Below are 18,690 nucleotides of genomic sequence, written 5' to 3'. Positions count from 1 at the left end.
ATTTGATTTGATGCAGTGTGTTTTATTTATTTGATTTGATGCAGTGTGTGTGTTTTATTTATTTGATTTGATGCAGTCGGTGTGTTTTATTTATTTGATTTGATGCAGTGTGTGTGTTTTATTTATTTGATTTGATGCAGTCGGTGTGTTTTATTTATTTGATTTGATGCAGTGTGTGTGTTTTATTTATTTGATTTGATGCAGTGTGTGTTTTATGTATTTGATTTGATGCAGTGTGTGTTTTATTTATTTGATTTGATGCAGTGTTTTATTTGTTTGATTTGATGCAGTGTGTGTGTTTTATGTATTTGATTTGATGCAGTGTGTGTTTTATTTATTTGATTTGATGCAGTGTGTGTGTTTTATGTATTTGATTTGATGCAGTGTGTGTTTTATGTATTTGATTTGATGCAGTGTGTGTTTTATTTATTTGATTTGATGCAGTGTGTGTGTTTTATTTATTTGATTGAGCGGGTTGCAAGGTTTGGAATCTTGTGCAGGCGGGAAGGCGCGGGTCCTTCTGTGCGGCGGCGGCGCGCTCTCCGGGTCGCGTTCCATGGGTTCGAGTCTCAGCAGCTGCAGGAGAGGAGAGGAGAGGAGAGGCTGAGCGCAGCGCAGGTAACACAACAATACGGTATACATTTCAATAACACATTTCTACGTTTTTTAAGTATGCAATGGGTGAGTAACAGTACGTTGTGTGCACCTGTCTCCGGTGGGAGGGGGTGAGTTTATAATGCGCATAAACAAAAATAATATCCACCGGAAAAAAACATCGTGCACATAAGTTGTTAACAATTCCACAAACTTCATTTGCGTGATGTTTCACGTTAGCATTTTTTAAAATCCTGGGATGTTTTGTTTGAGGGTGGACTGCGGCCTGTGCTATTCCTCGCCTTACCATTATCCCATACGTTGATTTATACCAGTAAATTCAAACCGATGTGGTTTTGAAACCTGGGTCTTTTGGGGCAGGCGGGTGTGCTGAGGGGCAAGTACCTGCTCGTTACTAAAATTAGGATCCATAATCCAGTGATTAGTGACCAAATTGAGGCTCTTGCTCTTATGTTGACAAATGATCTGTTTCTGGTGGTGTTGATTGAGGGATAAATATTGGCCAGGACGCTAGGAGAATTTTAAATAGTGACACGGAATCTTCTGTGTCCACCTGAGCGGGCAGGCTGGGCCCGTTTTAACATTTCATCCAAAAGGCAGTACCACTATCAATGCAACATTACTTCTGGAATGGCCTGAAGTGTCGGCCTAAATTTAAGTGCTTGGGTCTCCTGAGTGGAGGCTTGAACCCACAAGCTTCTGACTTAAAGGTGAGAGTGTTACTACTGAGATGGTATTGAAGTGGATTGTTAACAGCATATCAGAAAAGGTTAAGGGGTTAGTGGAGAGGTGTGTTGACAATCGAACTAGCTGCTGCTATTTTTTAATATTTGTTCACGGGATGTGGGTGTCGCTGGCGAGGCCAGCACTTATTGCCCTTGAGAAGGTGGTGGTGAGCCGCCACCTTGAACCGCTGCAGTCCGTGTGGTGAAGGTTCTCCCACAGTGCTGTTAAGTAGGGAGTTCCAGGATTTTGACCAGCGACGATGAAGGTACAGTGATATATTTCCAAGTCGGGATGGTGTGTGACTTGGAGGGGAACGTGCCGGTGGTGGTGTTCCCATGTGCCTGCTGCCCTTGTCCTTCTAGGTGGTAGAGGTCGCGGGTTTGGGAGGTGCTGTCGAAGAAGCCTTGGCGAGTTACAGCAGTGCATCCTGTGGATGGTGGTGCCCTGCTGGTGAAGGCTATTACCCGCTGCCCCCCAGGTTTTAAGTTGTAGGTATCATAGGCCACACCTGATGATGTGCCTGGTTGTAAAATAACAGTTTCTTCTATTTGTATGATGTAGTGGACAGTCTGAGTTTCTGCATGTGTACACGGTCACACACACTTCTATAGAGGGAATGGAAACAGGCACTTTGTAAGTGTCAGTTTGATTACGTGAGCTCTGACAGAAGCTATGAACTCATAGAATTGTTTTCAGTGTGGTACAGTGTTTATGTTGGAAATCAAGACTGGAAAGGGGCAATTGAAAAGCAGAATTTGACACTAAGCTTCATTTTAGTCATAGAGTCATAGAGTTATACAGCACGGATAGAGGCCCTTCGGCCCATCATGTCCACGCCAGCCATCAAGCCCAGTCTAATCTAATCCCATATTCCAGCATTTGGTCCGTAGCCTTGTATGCTATGGCATTTCAAGTGCTCATCCAAATGCTTCTTGAATGTTGAGGGTTCCTGCCTCCACAACCCTCTCAGGCAGTGAGTTCCAGACTCCAACCACCCTCTGGGTGAAAAAGTTCTTTCTCAAATCCCCTCTAAACCTCCCGCCTTTTATCTTGAATCTATGCCCCCTTGTTATAGAACCCTCAACGAAGGGAAAAAGCTCCTTAGTATCCATCCTATCTATGCCCCTCATAATTTTGTACACCTCAATCATGTCCCCCCTCAGCCTCCTCTGCTCCAAGGAAAACAAACCCAATCTTCCCAGTCTCTCTTCATAGCTGAAGCGCTCCAGCCCTGGTAACATCCTGGTGAATCTCCTCTGCACCCTCTCCAAAGCGATCACATCCTTCCTGTAGTGCGGCGACCAGAACTGCACACAGTACTCCAGCTGTGGCCTAACCAGTGTTTTATACAGCTCCATCATAACCTCCTTGCTCTTATATTCTATGCCTCGGCTAATAAAGGCAAGTATCCCATATGCCTTCTTTACCACCTTATCTACCTGTTCCGCCACCTTCAGGGATCTGTGAACTTGCACACCAAGATCCCTCTGACCCTCTGTCTTGCCTAGGGTCCTCCCATTCATTGTGTATTCCCTTGCCTTGTTAGTCCCTCCAAAGTGCATCACCTCGCACTTTTCCGGGTTAAATTTCATTTGCCACTGTTCCGCCCATCTGACCAACCCATCTATATCGTCCTGCAGACTAAGGCTATCCTCCTCGCTATTTACCACCCTACCAATTTTTGTATCATCAGCGAACTTACTGATCATACCTTTTACATTCATATCCAAGTCATTAATGTAGACCACAAACAGCAAGGGCCCGAGCACAGATCTCTGTGGTACCCCACTGGCCACAGGCTTCCAGTCACAAAAACAACCTTTGACCATCACCCTCTGCCTTCTGTCACTAAGCCAGTTTTGTATCCAAAGTGCCAAGGCACCCTGTACTCCATGGGCTCGTACCTTCTTGACCAGTCTCCTGTGCGGGACTTTATCGAAGGCCTTACTGAAATCCATGTATACCACATCCACTGCGTTACCCTCATCCACACGCCTAGTCACCCCCTCAAAAAATTCAATCAAATTAGTCAGACATGATCTTCCCTTGACAAAGCCATGTTGACTATCCCTGATTAATCCTTGCTTCTCCAAGTGGAGACTAATTTTGTCCTTCAGAATTTTTTCCAATAATTTTCCTACCACTGATGTTAGGCTCACTGGCCTGTAGTTCCCCGGTTTTTCCCTACTCCCCTTCTTGAATAATGGTACTACATTAGCGGTTCTCCAGTCCTCTGGCACATCCCCTGTGGCCCGAGAGGTTCTGAATATATGTGTTAGAGCCCCCGCAATCTCCTCCTTTGCCTCACACAGTAGCCTGGGATACATTTCGTCCGGGCCTGGGGATTTATCCATTTTTCGGCCTGCTAAAACCGCCAATACCTCCTCCCGCTCGATGTTAATATGTTCGAGTATATCACAGTCCCCCTGTCGTATTTCTATGTCTACGTCGTCCTTCTCCATAGTGAAAACAGATGCAAAAAATTCATTTAGAACCCCTCCTACATCTGCCGGCTCCACACACAGATTGCCATTTTTGTCCCTAATGGGCCCTATTTTTTCCCTAGTCATCCTCTTACCCTTAATATACTTATAAAACATCTTCGGATTTTCCTTTATTTTGCTCGCCAGTGTTTTTTCATGGCCCCTCCTTGATCTCCTAATTTCCTTTTTAAGTATCCCCCTGCACTTTTTGTACTCCTCTAGGGCTTCCTCCGTCTTTAGCCTTTTGTATCTGCCAAAAGCCCTCCTTTTTTTCCTAATCCATTCTCGTATATCCCCTGACATCCAAGGTTCCCTGGAGTTCTTGGAACCACCCTTGACCTTTACGGGAACATGTTGCCATTGTGTGGTCTCAATCTCCCTTCTGAAAGACTCCCATTGCTCCGATGCGGATTTTCCTACAAGCAGCTGATCCCAGTCCATTTTGGCCAGATCCTGCCTTATCCTATTAAAATCGGCCTTCCCCCAATTTAGAACCATTATTTCTGGCCCCTCCCTGTCCTTTTCCATGACCACCTTAAATCTCACTAAATTATGGTCACTGTCACCAAAGTGCTCACCTACTAGCACTTCTTCCACTTGGCCGGCCACATTCCCTAGAATTAGGTCCAGTACCGCCCCCTCTCTTGTAGGACTTTCTACATGCTGGCTCAAAAAGCTCTCCTGGATGCACGTTAAGAATTTTGTACCCTCTAAGCATTTTACACTCTGAGTATCCCAGTTAATATTGGGGAAGTTGAAATCCCCCACTATTATTACCCTATTATTTGCACAATTTTCTGAGATTTGCCTACATATCTGTTCCTCTATCTCCCCCTGACTGTTTGGGGGTCTATAGTACACTCCCATCAAAGTGCTTGCCCCCTTTTTGTTTTTAAGCTCCACCCATATGGCCTCATTAGAAGAACCTGCTAATATATCATCCCTCCTTATGGCAGTAATTGATTCTTTAATTAATATTGCGACCCCCCCCTCCTCTTATACCTCCCCCTCTGTCTCGCCTGAAGATTCCGTACCCCGGAATATTGAGCTGCCAGTCTTGCCCCTCCCTCAACCATGTCTCTGTGACAGCAACAATATCATACTCCCATGTGTTTATCAACACCTTCAGTTCATCCACCTTATTCGCAAGACTCCTTGCATTAAAATAGATTCCATCCAGCCTTGCTCTTACATATTTGCCCTGTCTTCCAAGCTGACTTGTTTTTTTCTCAATATTTGGCTGCACATCACCCCCTATTGTAGCTCCACTCTGTATCCCATCCCCCTGCCAAGTTAGTTTAACCCCCCCCCCAACAGTGCTAGCAAACCTCCCCGCAAGGATATTTGTCCCGCTCTGGTTCAGATGCAACCCGTCCGACTTGTACAAGTCCCACCTTCCCCAGAAGCAGGCCCAGTGATCCAGGAAACTGAAACCCTCCCTCCTGCACCAACTCTTTAGCCACGCATTCATCTGTTCTATCCTCCTATTTCTATACTCACTAGCCCGTGGCACTGGGAGTAATCCAGAGATTACAACCTTTGAGGTCCTGCTCTTTAACCTGCTACCTAGCTCCCTAAATTCTTGATGCAGGACCTCATCTCCCTTCCTACCTATGTCGTTGGTCCCAATGTGGACCACGACCTCTGCCTGCTCACCCTCCCCCTTGAGAATGCCCTGAAGCCGCTCAGTGACATCCATGACCCTGGCACCAGGGAGGCAACAAACCATCCTGGAGTCACGTTTACGGCCACAGAAACGCCTGTCTGTTCCCCTTACGATAGAATCCCCTACCACTATAGCTCTTCCACTCTTTTTCCTCCCAGCCTGTGCAGCAGAGCTACCCCTGGTGCCAGGAAGTTGGCTGCTGCTGCCTTCCCCTGATAAGTCATCCCCCTCAACAATATCCAAAGCGGTATATTTGTTTGAGAGGGGGACGGCCACAGGGGACCCCTGCACTGCCTGCCTGCTCCTCTTACTCTGCCTGGAGGTCACCCATTTACTTCCTGCCTGTACAACCTTAACCTGCGGTGTGACCATCTCACTAAACGTGCTATCCACGACGTTCTCAGCATCGCAAATGCTCCATAATGAATCCATCCGCAGCTCCAGTGCCGCAATGCGGTTTGTCAGTAGCTGCAGCTGGATACATTTCCCGCACACATGGTCGTCAGGGACACCGGAAGGGTCCCTGATTTCCCACATAGAGCAGGAAGAGCATAACACGAGGCTGGGCTGTCCTGACATGACTTACCCTTTAACTAATTAATTCAAATTAAATGAATCCTACCAATTTCACTTCAATTAAAAGGTATACTCAAGGGCCCTTGCTGAACAGCAGTCCCCCACTACACAACAGAGACCCTAGAATCCACAAACTCTAACCTTAGACAAATTCAGCTGGAAAATACTCACCAACCAATCACTTACCTCTTCCTTGGTGACGTCCCACTTTGGATTACTTTTTGCTTCTTATTTATCTTAGGTCCAGGAGTTTAAGTCCCTGAAAACAAAATATAAAAACGAACCTACCCTTTAAATTCCCTCTACCCCCCATAAGGTTAGAGGAGGTGGGAGGGTGGGAGTCACTACTAGTGTAGTGTCTCGGGTTTAGCAACCGCTCCACCTATATACGGGTACCAATGAATTGGCCCCGCCCCCTGCCTTTGAAAAAGCCCGCGAAGCTCCTTCCCCGCTGGGGAAAAAGACTCACGTAGGTGAGTTTAATTACTCACCTCAGGCCTCCGCTGCTCCCTTTATCGACTCGCCAATCGCCTACCCGCTGTCCTGTGACGTCAATCCTTGTTTTTTTCACCGATTGCCTCTGCGGGTAGGCCCTCGAGCCTGGGCCTTTAGTAGTCTCCGAGTCCCGCGCTCTCTCCTAGGTCCGCTCCCGCCTGTAGCTCCGCTCCGAGTGCGGGTAGGCCCTCGAGCCTGGGCCTTTAGTATTCTTATTACTTGTCATATGCCTGCCATCACTGTTGGCATTTAGATCTGCTTGTCACTGGGTTTCCATTTGTAGCGTGCTAGAACTGGGTGAAGAGGTTGGTAGAAAGAGACATTGAGAGGCCCTTGACAAAGGGCAGGGGGAAGCAGATAAAGATTCTTGACAAAAAATAAATGAGTACACAATGGAACTGTAGATGTGATTGTGAAGCCACATATTAACTGTCTGTTTCTTCCGCAGATCTGAAATAGTTTCTTAGCTGGAGTGGGTAATTTGAATTTTTTTGTATGTTTAAAAAAAAATACATTTGAAAATGTATATAGTCCTATCTCCTCTTGGATCCACCAGTATCATGTCCCATGTTTCCTGGTCTCTAATAATGATATTCATGATCAAGATACACAGGAGTAATTCAGGGAAATTCACACAACCCTTCCCTTCCTTTGGACAAAAAAAATTTAGGGGCCCATTTTTACTTGGGAAAATCAGCATTAACGGGACGGTTAAGGCCTAAAAGTGGAGTCAGCAGCTTTACCACCCTGATAACACCGACGATCGGCCTACTATATCTTTCACGGGCCTATCGCTGGGTGGACGGATGGTGGTCCTGAAACAAGCCCCTTTCCCATACAAATTTGGCTCCACAAAATACTTTGGACCGCTGCTGGCCTGGCCTCGCCCCACTTTGACATTGTGTTCCCCTCTCCCTCCGAGCAGCTATCAGCGGGCCTCTGCCAGCGTCTCAGCCGGCCAGCATTCCCGAGGCCAAAGAGCAGCGAGCCGTTTGGCATCCGCAGCTCACCTGCCAGATTCAAATAAAGGCCAGGGCCTCAAAATGGCGACGGCCTGTTTGCCCTCGGATCGCCCAAAAGTCAAAACTGACCCCCTAGTTCCTGCTCTGCTTGGTCCTCCGAATGATACAGCTAAGATTAGGAAATTGGCACATAGGAAGTTGTAGATGCAATTATGACCTGCCATCCCTTGGCTAAATATGTTGAATGACCATAGCTGATCTGTAGCTGTAAATAAACAGGCATGAAGCAACTACCTCAGAATACCCAGCTCAGGTAAACTGACCAAGAACATTTGGAGTATAAATTCATCTCTGGCGGGAGCGCCAAATGGGTGACAGCAAATCAGCCGCCTGTTTTAGCTCGGCCTCCCGATTTACACTCGGCCCGATTTTCTTTGCCATTGACTTCAATAGAAAAGTTAATCGGGCTGAGTGCAAAATGGTCTGCAGATTTGCTATTGCCTGTTTTGCATTACCACCCAAGGCTAATTTATACCCCTGTGTCCAGTGACTTGTCTGCACAGAGGATACTGTATTAAAAAATAAATTACATTTAAAAACCTAGCTGGTTCTCCTGATGGTCTAGTGTGTAGAAGCATCACCTGGTGTGGTGCTAAGTCATACAAGCTGGAAGATCAGTCTGAGTTGAATTAGCTGATCTTAGCTGGAGCATTGCTAAGGGTGCTGGATTCCTGTTGCCCTACAGGAGGCAGTTTTAAAAAAAACTTTCCTCATCATTCTGCTTATTTTTAATGTACACAAGCACCGTCTCGTCAGCAGATGTGTTGCACAATTATTTGAATGTAATAAATTTGAAGCCCAAGTATTTTCTCCGTCAATAGTTTGTTGCCTTGTGTGCTGAATATGGGAGAGACAGAGAAAGTGATGAGTGACGCAGCGCGTACCGAATCCAGCATGCAGAAGAAGGAAAAGGAGAAAAAGAAAAGGTCGAGGGTCAACAAAGTGCTTTCTGAGATTAAAAAACAGGTTGAGTTTTGGTTTGGTGATGTGAACCTCCACAAAGACAGATTCCTCCAGGAACAGATTCAAAAATCCAGAGATGGATGTGAGTAAGGTATTTCTTGGCATTCATCAATGGTATAAATGTATGCAAATCTTCAACTATCTGTATTTGGTCTCACTATTTTTCTAATCCCCAGATGTTGATATATCCGTGCTGACAGTATTCAACAAAATGAAGAAACTAACCACAGATGTAAAATTAATAGCAAGGGCATTAAAAAACTCGGATGTTATTGAGGTGAGCATGATCATTTCTTTTACAGCCTGCTGTCGTGATTAAAGGCTAACTGCAACCTGATATTGTTTTGTACAATCACTTATTATTGACGTTTGCTTTCATGAACAATGTAAATTAGAGCTTTTCACAGCGAAAAAGTATACCAAGGTGCATTAAAGGGGGGAATACACGCTGTGCCAGAAAGGGAGAGATTAGGAAATGGGGTGGAAAGCTTGGCTGAAAAGATAGATTTTGAGAAGTTTCTAAAGTTGAAGTGAGGTGGAGAGGCAAAGTGGAGAGAGTGCCAGAGAGGAGAAATGTGAGTGGAGGTTCTACAACCAATAATAAGGTGAAGGGGGTTAATAGAAGGCCAAGAATTGGAGAGGTGGAATATTTGGGTCTGGAACTCACTGCCTGAAAGGGTGGTAGAGGCAGAAACCCACATTGCATTTAAAAAGTACTTGGACATGCACATGAAGTGCCGCAACCTACAAGGCTACGGATCAAGAGCTGGAAAGTGGGCTCTTTTTCGACTGGCACAGACACAATGGGCCGAATGGCCTCCTTCTGTGCCGTAAACTTCTATGATTAGGGAGCGGCGCTAGGACTAGAGCAGCTTGCAAAGATAGGATGGGGCAAGATGTTCAGGGATTTATAGACAAAGATGAGGATATTAAATTTAATACATTGAGGGATAGGGAGCAAGTGGTAAGTGAGAACTGGCTGACAGCTGAATGAGATTTAGTGTGACACAGAAAATGAGTTTGGGGGGGGGTGGGGTAGAGAAATGAAAAGATCCTGGGGTGGAATATAAAAGAGGGCCTGGGAGAAGTGGTGGGGATGGGGAGAGGAAAAAAAGGCATGGGCAAAGAGGGGAATAGTTTACCTGGTGGGAGAAGATTACACCACACCTGGGAGCGGTACACATTGTGGGGAGGAGGGGGAACTTAGTGACATTCTCAGGATGTAAAGGAACAGGAGTAGGCCATTCAACCCCTTGAGCCTGTTCCTCCATTTATTTGATCATGACTGATCTGTACCTCAACTTCATTTACCTGCCTTTGTTCCATATCCCTTCATACCCTTACCTTACCTAACAAAAATTTATCCTACTTTAGTCTTGAAAATTTTAATTCAGTCTTTTGGAGGAGTGAGTTCTAGATTTCCACTATCCATTTGTGTGAAAAAATGCTTCATGATTTCACTCCTAAGCGGACATAACTAATTTTAAGATTATGCGGCCTTGTTCTGGAGCTGGAACATATGAACATGCTTAATAAGCAATGAATAAATTACTTTTGAAGTGCAGTCACTATTGTTATGTAGGTAAACACAACAGGCAATTACAATAAGGTCCCACAAACATGTTTTTTTTTGGTGGTACTAATTGGAGGGGATTGTGGGCCAGAACTCCCTGCTTTTATTAAAATCTTGCACGGGATTTTTTTTACATCCACCTTGGTTTAACATGCCCAAAAGACAGCACTTCTGACAGTGTAGCACTTCTTCACTGTTGCACTGAAGAGTCAACATAGATTATTCGCTCAAGTGGGCTTGAATCCGCTGAGGCAAGAGTGCTACCAACTAAGCCAAAAGACTTGGTTTTTCATTGTCTGTGGATTCACATAGAGTCATAGAAGTTTACAACATGGAAACAGGCCCTTCGGCCCAACATGTCCATGTCGCCCAGTTTATACCACTAAGCTAGTCCCAATTGCCTGCACTTGGCCCATATCCCTCTATACCCATCTTACCCATGTAACTGTCCAAATGCTTTTTAAAAGACAAAATTTTACCCGCCTCTACTACTGCCTCCGGCAGCTCGTTCCAGACACTCACCACCCTTTGAGTGAAAAAATTGTCCCTCTGGACCCTTTTGTATCTCTCCCCTCTCACCTTAAATCTATATCCCCTCGTTATAGACTCCCCTACCTTTGGGAAAAGATTTTGACTATCTACCTTATCTATGCCCCTCATTATTTTATAGACTTCTATAAGATCACCCCTTAACCTCCTACTCTCCAGGGAAAAAAGTCCCAGTCTATCTAACCTCTCCCTATAAGTCAAACCATCAAGTCCCGGTAGCATCCTAGTAAATCTTTTCTGCACTCTTTCTAGTTTAATAATATCCTTTCTATAATAGCGTGACCAGAACTGTACACAGTATTCCAAGTGTGGCCTTACTAATGTCTTGTACAACTTCAACAAGACATCCCAATTCCTGTATTCATTGTTCTGACCAATGAAACCAAGCATGCCGAATGCCTTCTTCACCACCTTATCCACCTGTGACTCCACTTTCAAGGAGCTATGAACCTGTACTCCTAGATCTCTTTGTTCTATAACTCTCCCCAATGCCCTACCATTAACGGAGTAGGTCCTGGTCTGATTCGATCTACCAAAATACATCACCTCACATTTATCTAAATTAAACTCCATCTGCCATTCATCGGCCCACTGGCCCAATTTATCAAGATCCCGTTGCAATCCTAGATAACCTTCTTCACTGTCCACAATGCCACCAATCTTGGTGTCATCTGCAAACTTACTAACCATGCCTCCTAAATTCTCATCCAAATCATTAATATAAATAACAAATAACAGTGGACCCAGCACCGATCCCTGAGGCACACCGCTGGTCACAGGCCTCCAGTTTGAAAAACAACCCTCTACAACCACCCTCTGTCTTCTGTCGTCAAGCCAATTTTGTATCCAATTGGCTACCTCACCTTGGATCCCGTGAGATTTAACCTTATGTAACAACCTACCACGCGGTACCTTGTCAAAGGCTTTGCTAAAGTTCATGTAGACCACGTCTACTGCACAGCCCTCATCTCTCTTCTTGGTTGCAAACTTTGTAGCAATGTCCTGGAAAATTTGAAGACAGGTGCACTTTTAAAATAGCTCTTCATGTTGAAGCTGTAAATGCAAACACAAGTTTCTGATCTGGTTTCCACATGTCACTGGTTGAGATTTTAGTAATTGAGTTGTAAAACATTTTGGTGAACTACCAAATATGAGTAGATAATCGAACTGAGCTACCAGTGAACACATTGATATTTTATATTGCATAAGGATTAACAGGCATAGGCCATGATTTGAGTCATAGCGATGGACCTTGCCCTACGGCTCCAGACATCCCAGCTGATAATCATCCCAGATAAATTACTATTTCAGCTGATGGTTGTGCTCACTCGCATTGTTGTGCTCCTGAACTCCTCTAAGCCACTTCTGATTTCATCAGTACTTGTTTAAATACAAATAACAAATTGGCAAGCTCAAAGCCCATCATTGGCCAAATACTGTGGGGCAGCTAGCCATACCGTATTTAAAATTGTTGACTTTGAGTCCTCCTGATCAATATTCAAGACCAAAAAGGAAGGTGATTTTTCACCAACAGCAAAGACAAGTTCCAGATGCAAAATATCAGGGCTTATGAGATTGCGAGAGAAATCAATTTGTGATTATAAACTATGACAAAATAGGGGCGGTTAAGTTTACTCCTACAGTATTCATATGCAAATATTTCCCTTCAATTGTGCTGTTAAATAAAATGCTGTTGAATTGTTGCCTTCAGCTGAATATAGAAGGAACAAAATTAAGAAGGCGCATGGCCTTAGGAGTTCAGCCACAAGATGTTGATGACCGCACGATTTATGTGGTATGTATGAGTGTGTAACGTCTGAAATATTTTATAATTTGTCCTCAGTTAAAGATGTTGATAGGAAATGGGATGAGCACCAGGATGTAGCATTAGAAAAGAGAAACAAGGTGCCCAAAGGATTGGGAGAGACAGATAGCACTAGAGTAAGAAATAGTACAATATTAGGTGGGATCAGTCCAAGAGAAAATATGAGAAGGTCTAGGATAGATTTAGAGTGCATGTGTGCAAACACACAAAGCGTGGTAAATAAGGTTGGTGAGCTGCATGCGCAAATAGCCCCATGGGAATATGATATAGTAGCAATAATGGAGACCTAGCTCAAAAAAGGGCAAGTTTGAGTACTAAATATTCCAGGGTACAAGATGTTGGGGAAACATAGGGAAGGAAACAAAGGAGCAGGGGATGGCAGTATTGATTTAAGGAGAATATTGCAGTGCTGGAGAGAGCGATTGGTCAAGGACAGAATCTTATTTGGTTAGAGTTAAGAAACAATAGAGGTGCCATTACACTACTGGGTGTATTCCATGGGCCACCAACCAGTGGGAAAAATATAGAGGAGCAAATTTGTAGGGAAATTAGAGAAGTGCAAGAACTATAGAGTAGTGATAATGGGGGACGTCAACTATCCTATTATAGACTGGGATAGTAATAGTGTAAAGGGCAAAGAGGGGGAGGAATTTCTGAAGTGTGTTCAGGAGAACGTTCTTCAGTATGTTTCCGGCCCAATGATGGAGGGCCGGAAATGCCCTTTTCGGCATGGCGGGATCCAGTTCTGGGGAACGAAGTGGATCAAGGGTCAGTGGGGGACCATTTAGGGAACAGTGATCATAGTATCATAAGGTTTAGATTAGTTATGGAAAAGGACAAGGAGCAATCTAGAGTAAAAATATTTAATTGGAAGAGGGCCGATTAGGGACCAAAAAGATCTACGGATGGAGGCAGAGGGCATGGCTGAGGAACTAAATGAATACTTTGCATCTGTCTTTACTAAGGAAGAAGATGCTGCCAAAGTCATAGTAAAAGAGGAGGTAGTTGAGATACTTACTGGATGAGCTAAAAATTGATAAAGATGAGGTATTAGAAAGGCTGGCTGTAATTAAAGCCGATAAGTCACCCGGTCTGGATGGGATGCATCCTAGGTTGCTGAGGGAAGTACCGGTGGAAATTGCAGAGGTGCTGGCCAAAATCTTCCAATCCTCCTTCGATATGGGTGTGGTGCCAGAGGACTGGAGAATTGCAAATGTTACACTCTTGTACACCCTTATTCAAAAAAGGGTGTAAGGATAAACCTGGCAACTACAGGCCAGTCAGTTTAACCTCAATGGTGGGGAAGCTTTTACAAATGATAATCCAGGACAAAATTAATAGTCACTTGGACCAGTGTAGATTAATAAAGGAAAGCCAGTACGGATTTTTTAAAGGCATTGTGTTTAACTAACTTGACTGAGTTTTTTGATGAGGTAACAGGGAGGGCTGATGAGGGCAATGCAGTTGATGTTGTGTATATGGACTTTCAAAAGGTGTTTGATAAAATGCCACATAATAGGCTTGTCAGCGAAATTGAAACCCATGGAATAAAAGGGGCAGTGACAGCGTGGATACGAAATTGGCTAAGTGACAAGAAACAAAGTAGTGGCGAACGGTTGCTTCTCGGACAAGAGGAAAGTATACAGTGGTGTTCCCCAGGGGTCGATACTAGGACCGCTGCTATTTTTGATATATTAAGGACTTGGACCTGGGTGTGCAGGGCACAATTTCAAAATTTGCAGATGACACAAAACTTGGAAATGGAGTAAACAGTGAGGAGGATATCGACAAGCTGGTGGAATAGGTGGACACATGGCAGATGAAATTTAACGCAGAGAAGTGCAAAGTGATACATTTTGGCAGGAGGAATGAGAGGCAATATAAACTAAATGGTACAATTCTAAAGGGGGGGTCAAGAATAGAGACATGGGGATATATATGCACAAATTTGTGAAGGTGGCAGAGCAGGTTGAGAAAGCACTTAAAAGGCATACGGGATCCTGGGCTTTATAAAAGCGGCATAGAGTACAAAAGCAAAGGAGTTATGTTGAACCTTTATAAAACACTGGTTTGACAGCAACTGGGGTATTGTGTCCAGTTCTGGGCACTGCACTTTAGGAAAGATGCGAAGGCCTTAGAGAGGGTGCAGAAGACATTTACTAGAATGATTCCAGGGATGAGGGACTTTAGTTATGTGGATAGACTGGAGAAGCTGGGGTTGTTCTCCTTGGAACAGTTAAGGTTGAGAGGAGATTTGATAGAAGTGTTTAAAATCATAAAGGGTTTAGATAAAGTAAACAAAGAGAGACTGTTCCCATTGGCGGAAGGGTTGAGAATCAGAGGACACGATTTAAGGTGATTGGCAAAAGATCCAAAGGCGACATGAGGAAAAACTTTTTTACGCGAGTAGTTATGATCTGTAATGCACTGCCTGAAAGGGTGATGGAAGCAGATTCAACCATGGCTTTCAAAAAGGAATTGGATAAATACTTGGAGAAAAAATTTGCATGGCTATGGGGGAATGGGACTAACTGGATTTTGGTCTTACAAAAAGAGCCAGCACAGGCTCGATGGGCCAAATGGCCTCCTTCTGTGCTGTAACCATTCTATGATTTCCTACTAGAAACCATTTTCTGGACCTATACAGGCATGAATTTTTCTCACTTTTAAAATTGGATTTGACAGCAGTGGGATTAGTAGGAGCAAGAAATCAGATGAGTTATTCTGTCAGTTCCCCATGAGCTGCCAGGATTTCCACCAGAAATGATGACAGCCATTGATTACACCCACCACCATGTGGACGAGCATATTCAGAATAGGCAGTAATGACGAGAGTTGTATGTCACCTGTTTGGGTCAGTGCTAGCATGTTACTGGCCTCCAGTATTGGTCCTTTGATTCCACTCCTTGAAATAGGAATTTAAATCACACGGCACTTCTACCCGCAGATTGTAAATAATTTCTTCAAAAGGCCTCTCTCCTTTTACTGCCCAATAGGCAGCCAGCCGCACTTTGCTGCTGTAACCATTTTCTACTTGGCATGCCCTGTGGGCTGCCTGAAGCAAATGGGAATACCACCTGCCTTTAGCACTACACCGATTTAGGTGGGTGGAAAGCTCTGCAGCAAAGCCACAATTGAAACCAGGATCTTCCAACGGTAGACACCTGATTATCTTTGGAAAATTATCCATATGCCAAATAATGGTGCAAATTTTAATATTCTATACAGATTGTTTCAAGAGGAACAACTTTTGTTTTAAAAACATGGACTTGCATCAGGTTTGTGTACAGAAACAAGTTCAGAATTACATTCTAGTCACAGACTCCTGTTGGTGAAACCATCCCATTCACACTGAATGAACAAGAGGGCAAATAACTAGGATGGGATGTGTAACATCTTGGCTGTCCAGACAGCAGTCTTAAAGTGCCATTATGATGGGGGGGGGGGGAATGCTGGAGTATTTCTTAAATCTGTCTGATGGTTCATGTATGTGGCAATTCTTTGGGGGAGTACAGGGTGAAGGTTCAATTTACAATTCAGAAATTGTGATTTCAAAACATGTATAATTAATTGTATAATGTCTTTAGTGAAATTCTCCCAGGCACTTCACAAAGGAGTTAATAGGAAGTGTCTGAACTACTTTTTAAACTTTCACAAGTTGCTACTGAGGCTTTCTGTTTTAACTACTTTTAACTTTTTAGGAGTTGCTACCCAAAAATGTTTCGCATGGTTGGATAGACCGCGTATTCAGTAAATGTGGAAATGTAGTCTACATCAGCATTCCTCGTTACAAAACAACTGGTGACCCAAAAGGATTTGCCTTTGTGGAATTTGAAACTACATCAGGAGCCCAGAAAGCTATAGAGGTAAAGAGGAAAAAAATCAGTATGTTTTTGCCCCAATCAGGACACATCCCATTTGCCAAGGTACAAAGAGCTCAAGCACACAATTATGACCCTTTTATAGCATTTGCAAACTTATCTGGAGCCCAAGTTGAAAGAATCCCACTTCCTCCCCACCCCCTCTGCAGCAATGGGTCTCTTCCCCCATGTTCCACTGGTGAGTGAGGCTAGCTGGTCTCTTACTCTGGACCTACATAGGTCTCAAGTATTGGATTAACTAGTTGAGACCTTGTTTTAAGTGACAGAATGTAGACACTGCCCCCCCCCTGGATTAGAGTAGTATAGAATCACCTGCTGTAACTGATGGGAAACCCCGGGTTCAGGAAATGCAGGAAACACTAAGCAGGTGATTTGGACATATTGTCAGAACTATTTGCTGCTTGACCTAATTTTCAGTGTTCCCAGCACATCAGTTTCCAGCTTCCACATCATTTTGTTTTGTATTTTTGCTTTCAGCCAGAAATGGTTCATAAATATCTACATTGTTAAGCAACATCTTCAAAAAGAGTTTTTTAAATTGAGAATTAAAAAGGGGATGATAATGTAGCAAAATTGTTTATTAAATGTTTGAGAAAGGAACAGAAAGACCAATTTTGTACATAAGATGGGAGCTCTTGCAGCTAGTGCTTACAATGTCTTGCAATGTCCTTGTCTTTTTGTTCTTCCAAGTTGTTGAATAATCCTCCAGAAGATGCACCACGAAAGCCTGGCGTTTTCCCCAAAACAGTGAAGAGCAAACCAGTTCCTGTGCTTAATTCCACTGACTGCAACGTTAGTGGTATGTAACAGATTAAGATTTATTGAGTAGCTTGGCAAACAGTGCACAATTATCCAAAGTTCTTATCTTTTGTGGGCCATAGCAGGTTCTATTAATTTGCATACATTTCAAAGATATAAAGGAATGTTTTCAATCTCTAAAAATGCAGATGAGAAAGAGAAAAAGAAAAAGAAGAAGAAGAAATCTCGAAACAAGACAGAAAGTGGTAGTCAGTCAGCTGCAGAGGCCATGGAACAGTCCCACAAAGAGCCTGCTGACATCCTAGACAAGGGAAAGGGCAGCAGAGTGATGTCTGACTGTTCAGAAACTGATTTGCCAGATCTGTGCAGGACCAAATCATCAAAAGGTGAAACACGGAAAAAAGAGAAATCAGCAAACTTGGAGACATGTGAAGAGACCAGTCGGAGAAAGCGGAAGAGAAGTAGTCCTGAAAAACTGGAAGAAGGGTCCTCTGCAAAAGTAAGGAGAATTAGTGACCGAGAAAAAGAAAAGACAGATAGTGAAAAAGACATTAATAAAGGTATGTGAAATTGGTTGCATGACCACATACAACTTGCTAAACATACTAGTCCCAAGAGTATATTTCCTTGTACCAATTTAGACATGGTTGCAATTAGCTGGTTCAAAGTCTTCCAGACAGATTAATGTTTTCAATGTTTTACTTGCAAGATGTTTCAACAGAAGATGAGCGTGGTTCTGGAGACAAGAAGGATGAGTCCATGTCGAAAAGCAAGAGAAAGCGGAAAAAGAAACACAAAGATAGGCACAAGGTGGAAGAAGAGGTGATTCCTCTGAGAGTACTTTCCAAGTAAGCGGGCTATTTTTCAACCATCTTGGAAAGCTAAATTAATGATCACATTCTTATGACAATCACTACAGCAACTTTTATTCATTCGAGATTTGGGCGCTGCTGGCAAGCCGCCATTTTATTGACCTCCTTGGTTGATGAGCCTCTGCAATTCTTTATAGCATGTTGGTATGGGATTGGAGTCACATATGTCAGCCCAGGCAAGGACAGGTTTCCTTCCCTAAAGGACATTGTGAACCAATTGGGTTTTACAACAATCCCGACAGCTTCATGGTTACTTTTACAGATATCAGATTTTAAAACTGAATTCAAACTGCCATGGTGGGATTTGAACTAGTGTTCTCTGGATTAGTCCAGGCCTCTGAATTACTAGTCCTGAAATATAACCAGTAAACTTATATTGAAGTAAGCCAAGGATCTTTAAAAGCAATTCCTGGATAGGTAATGCACTTTTTACCAACTCGCCCAAGACTCAAAAAAAAAACATCAGTAGTTCTGATGAAAGTCATCTGGAATTGTGAAATTCTTGCCACAGGTTTGTGCATTTAAAAACACCAATATGAAGCACTTACTTGGAAGATATCACAGTAAGCTTTCCATGTTGGCGCTTCAAAACTACATATTTATGGCATTTATATTCTCAAAAGTTGCATTATTGTGCTGTAGAAATCCCAACAAGAGAGCACTTACTTCAAGGATAGCAAGTTCT

At 43.6% G+C, this 18,690-nt stretch overlaps 1 protein-coding gene across 3 annotated transcripts in view; it reads left to right on the top strand.

The window, feature by feature from the left end:
- Nucleotides 1-512: 512 nt before the first annotated feature.
- larp7 (La ribonucleoprotein 7, transcriptional regulator) overlaps nt 513-18,690 on the top strand; it is a 40,992-nt gene continuing 22,814 nt past the window's right edge. The window contains exons 1-9 of one of the 3 annotated variants that reach the window (XM_067990955.1): nt 555-618; nt 7,010-7,037; nt 8,405-8,628; nt 8,723-8,823; nt 12,380-12,463; nt 16,195-16,359; nt 17,065-17,173; nt 17,322-17,693; nt 17,843-17,981. In XM_067990955.1, the coding sequence (XP_067847056.1) occupies nt 8,427-8,628; nt 8,723-8,823; nt 12,380-12,463; nt 16,195-16,359; nt 17,065-17,173; nt 17,322-17,693; nt 17,843-17,981 (1,172 nt within the window). In that variant the 5' untranslated portion in view covers nt 555-618; nt 7,010-7,037; nt 8,405-8,426. Of the gene's footprint in view, nt 635-7,009; nt 7,038-8,404; nt 8,629-8,722; nt 8,824-12,379; nt 12,464-16,194; nt 16,360-17,064; nt 17,174-17,321; nt 17,694-17,842; nt 17,982-18,690 lie in introns of all 3 variants that reach the window. The other 2 variants (XM_067990954.1, XM_067990956.1) reach the window with 2 other exon arrangements.

This window comes from Heptranchias perlo, chromosome 1, assembly GCF_035084215.1.
Source record: "Heptranchias perlo isolate sHepPer1 chromosome 1, sHepPer1.hap1, whole genome shotgun sequence".
Lineage (NCBI taxonomy): Eukaryota > Metazoa > Chordata > Chondrichthyes > Hexanchiformes > Hexanchidae > Heptranchias > Heptranchias perlo.
The sequence above is the reverse complement of the archived record's forward strand: the minus strand, read 5'-3'. Positions and strand labels throughout refer to the sequence as shown.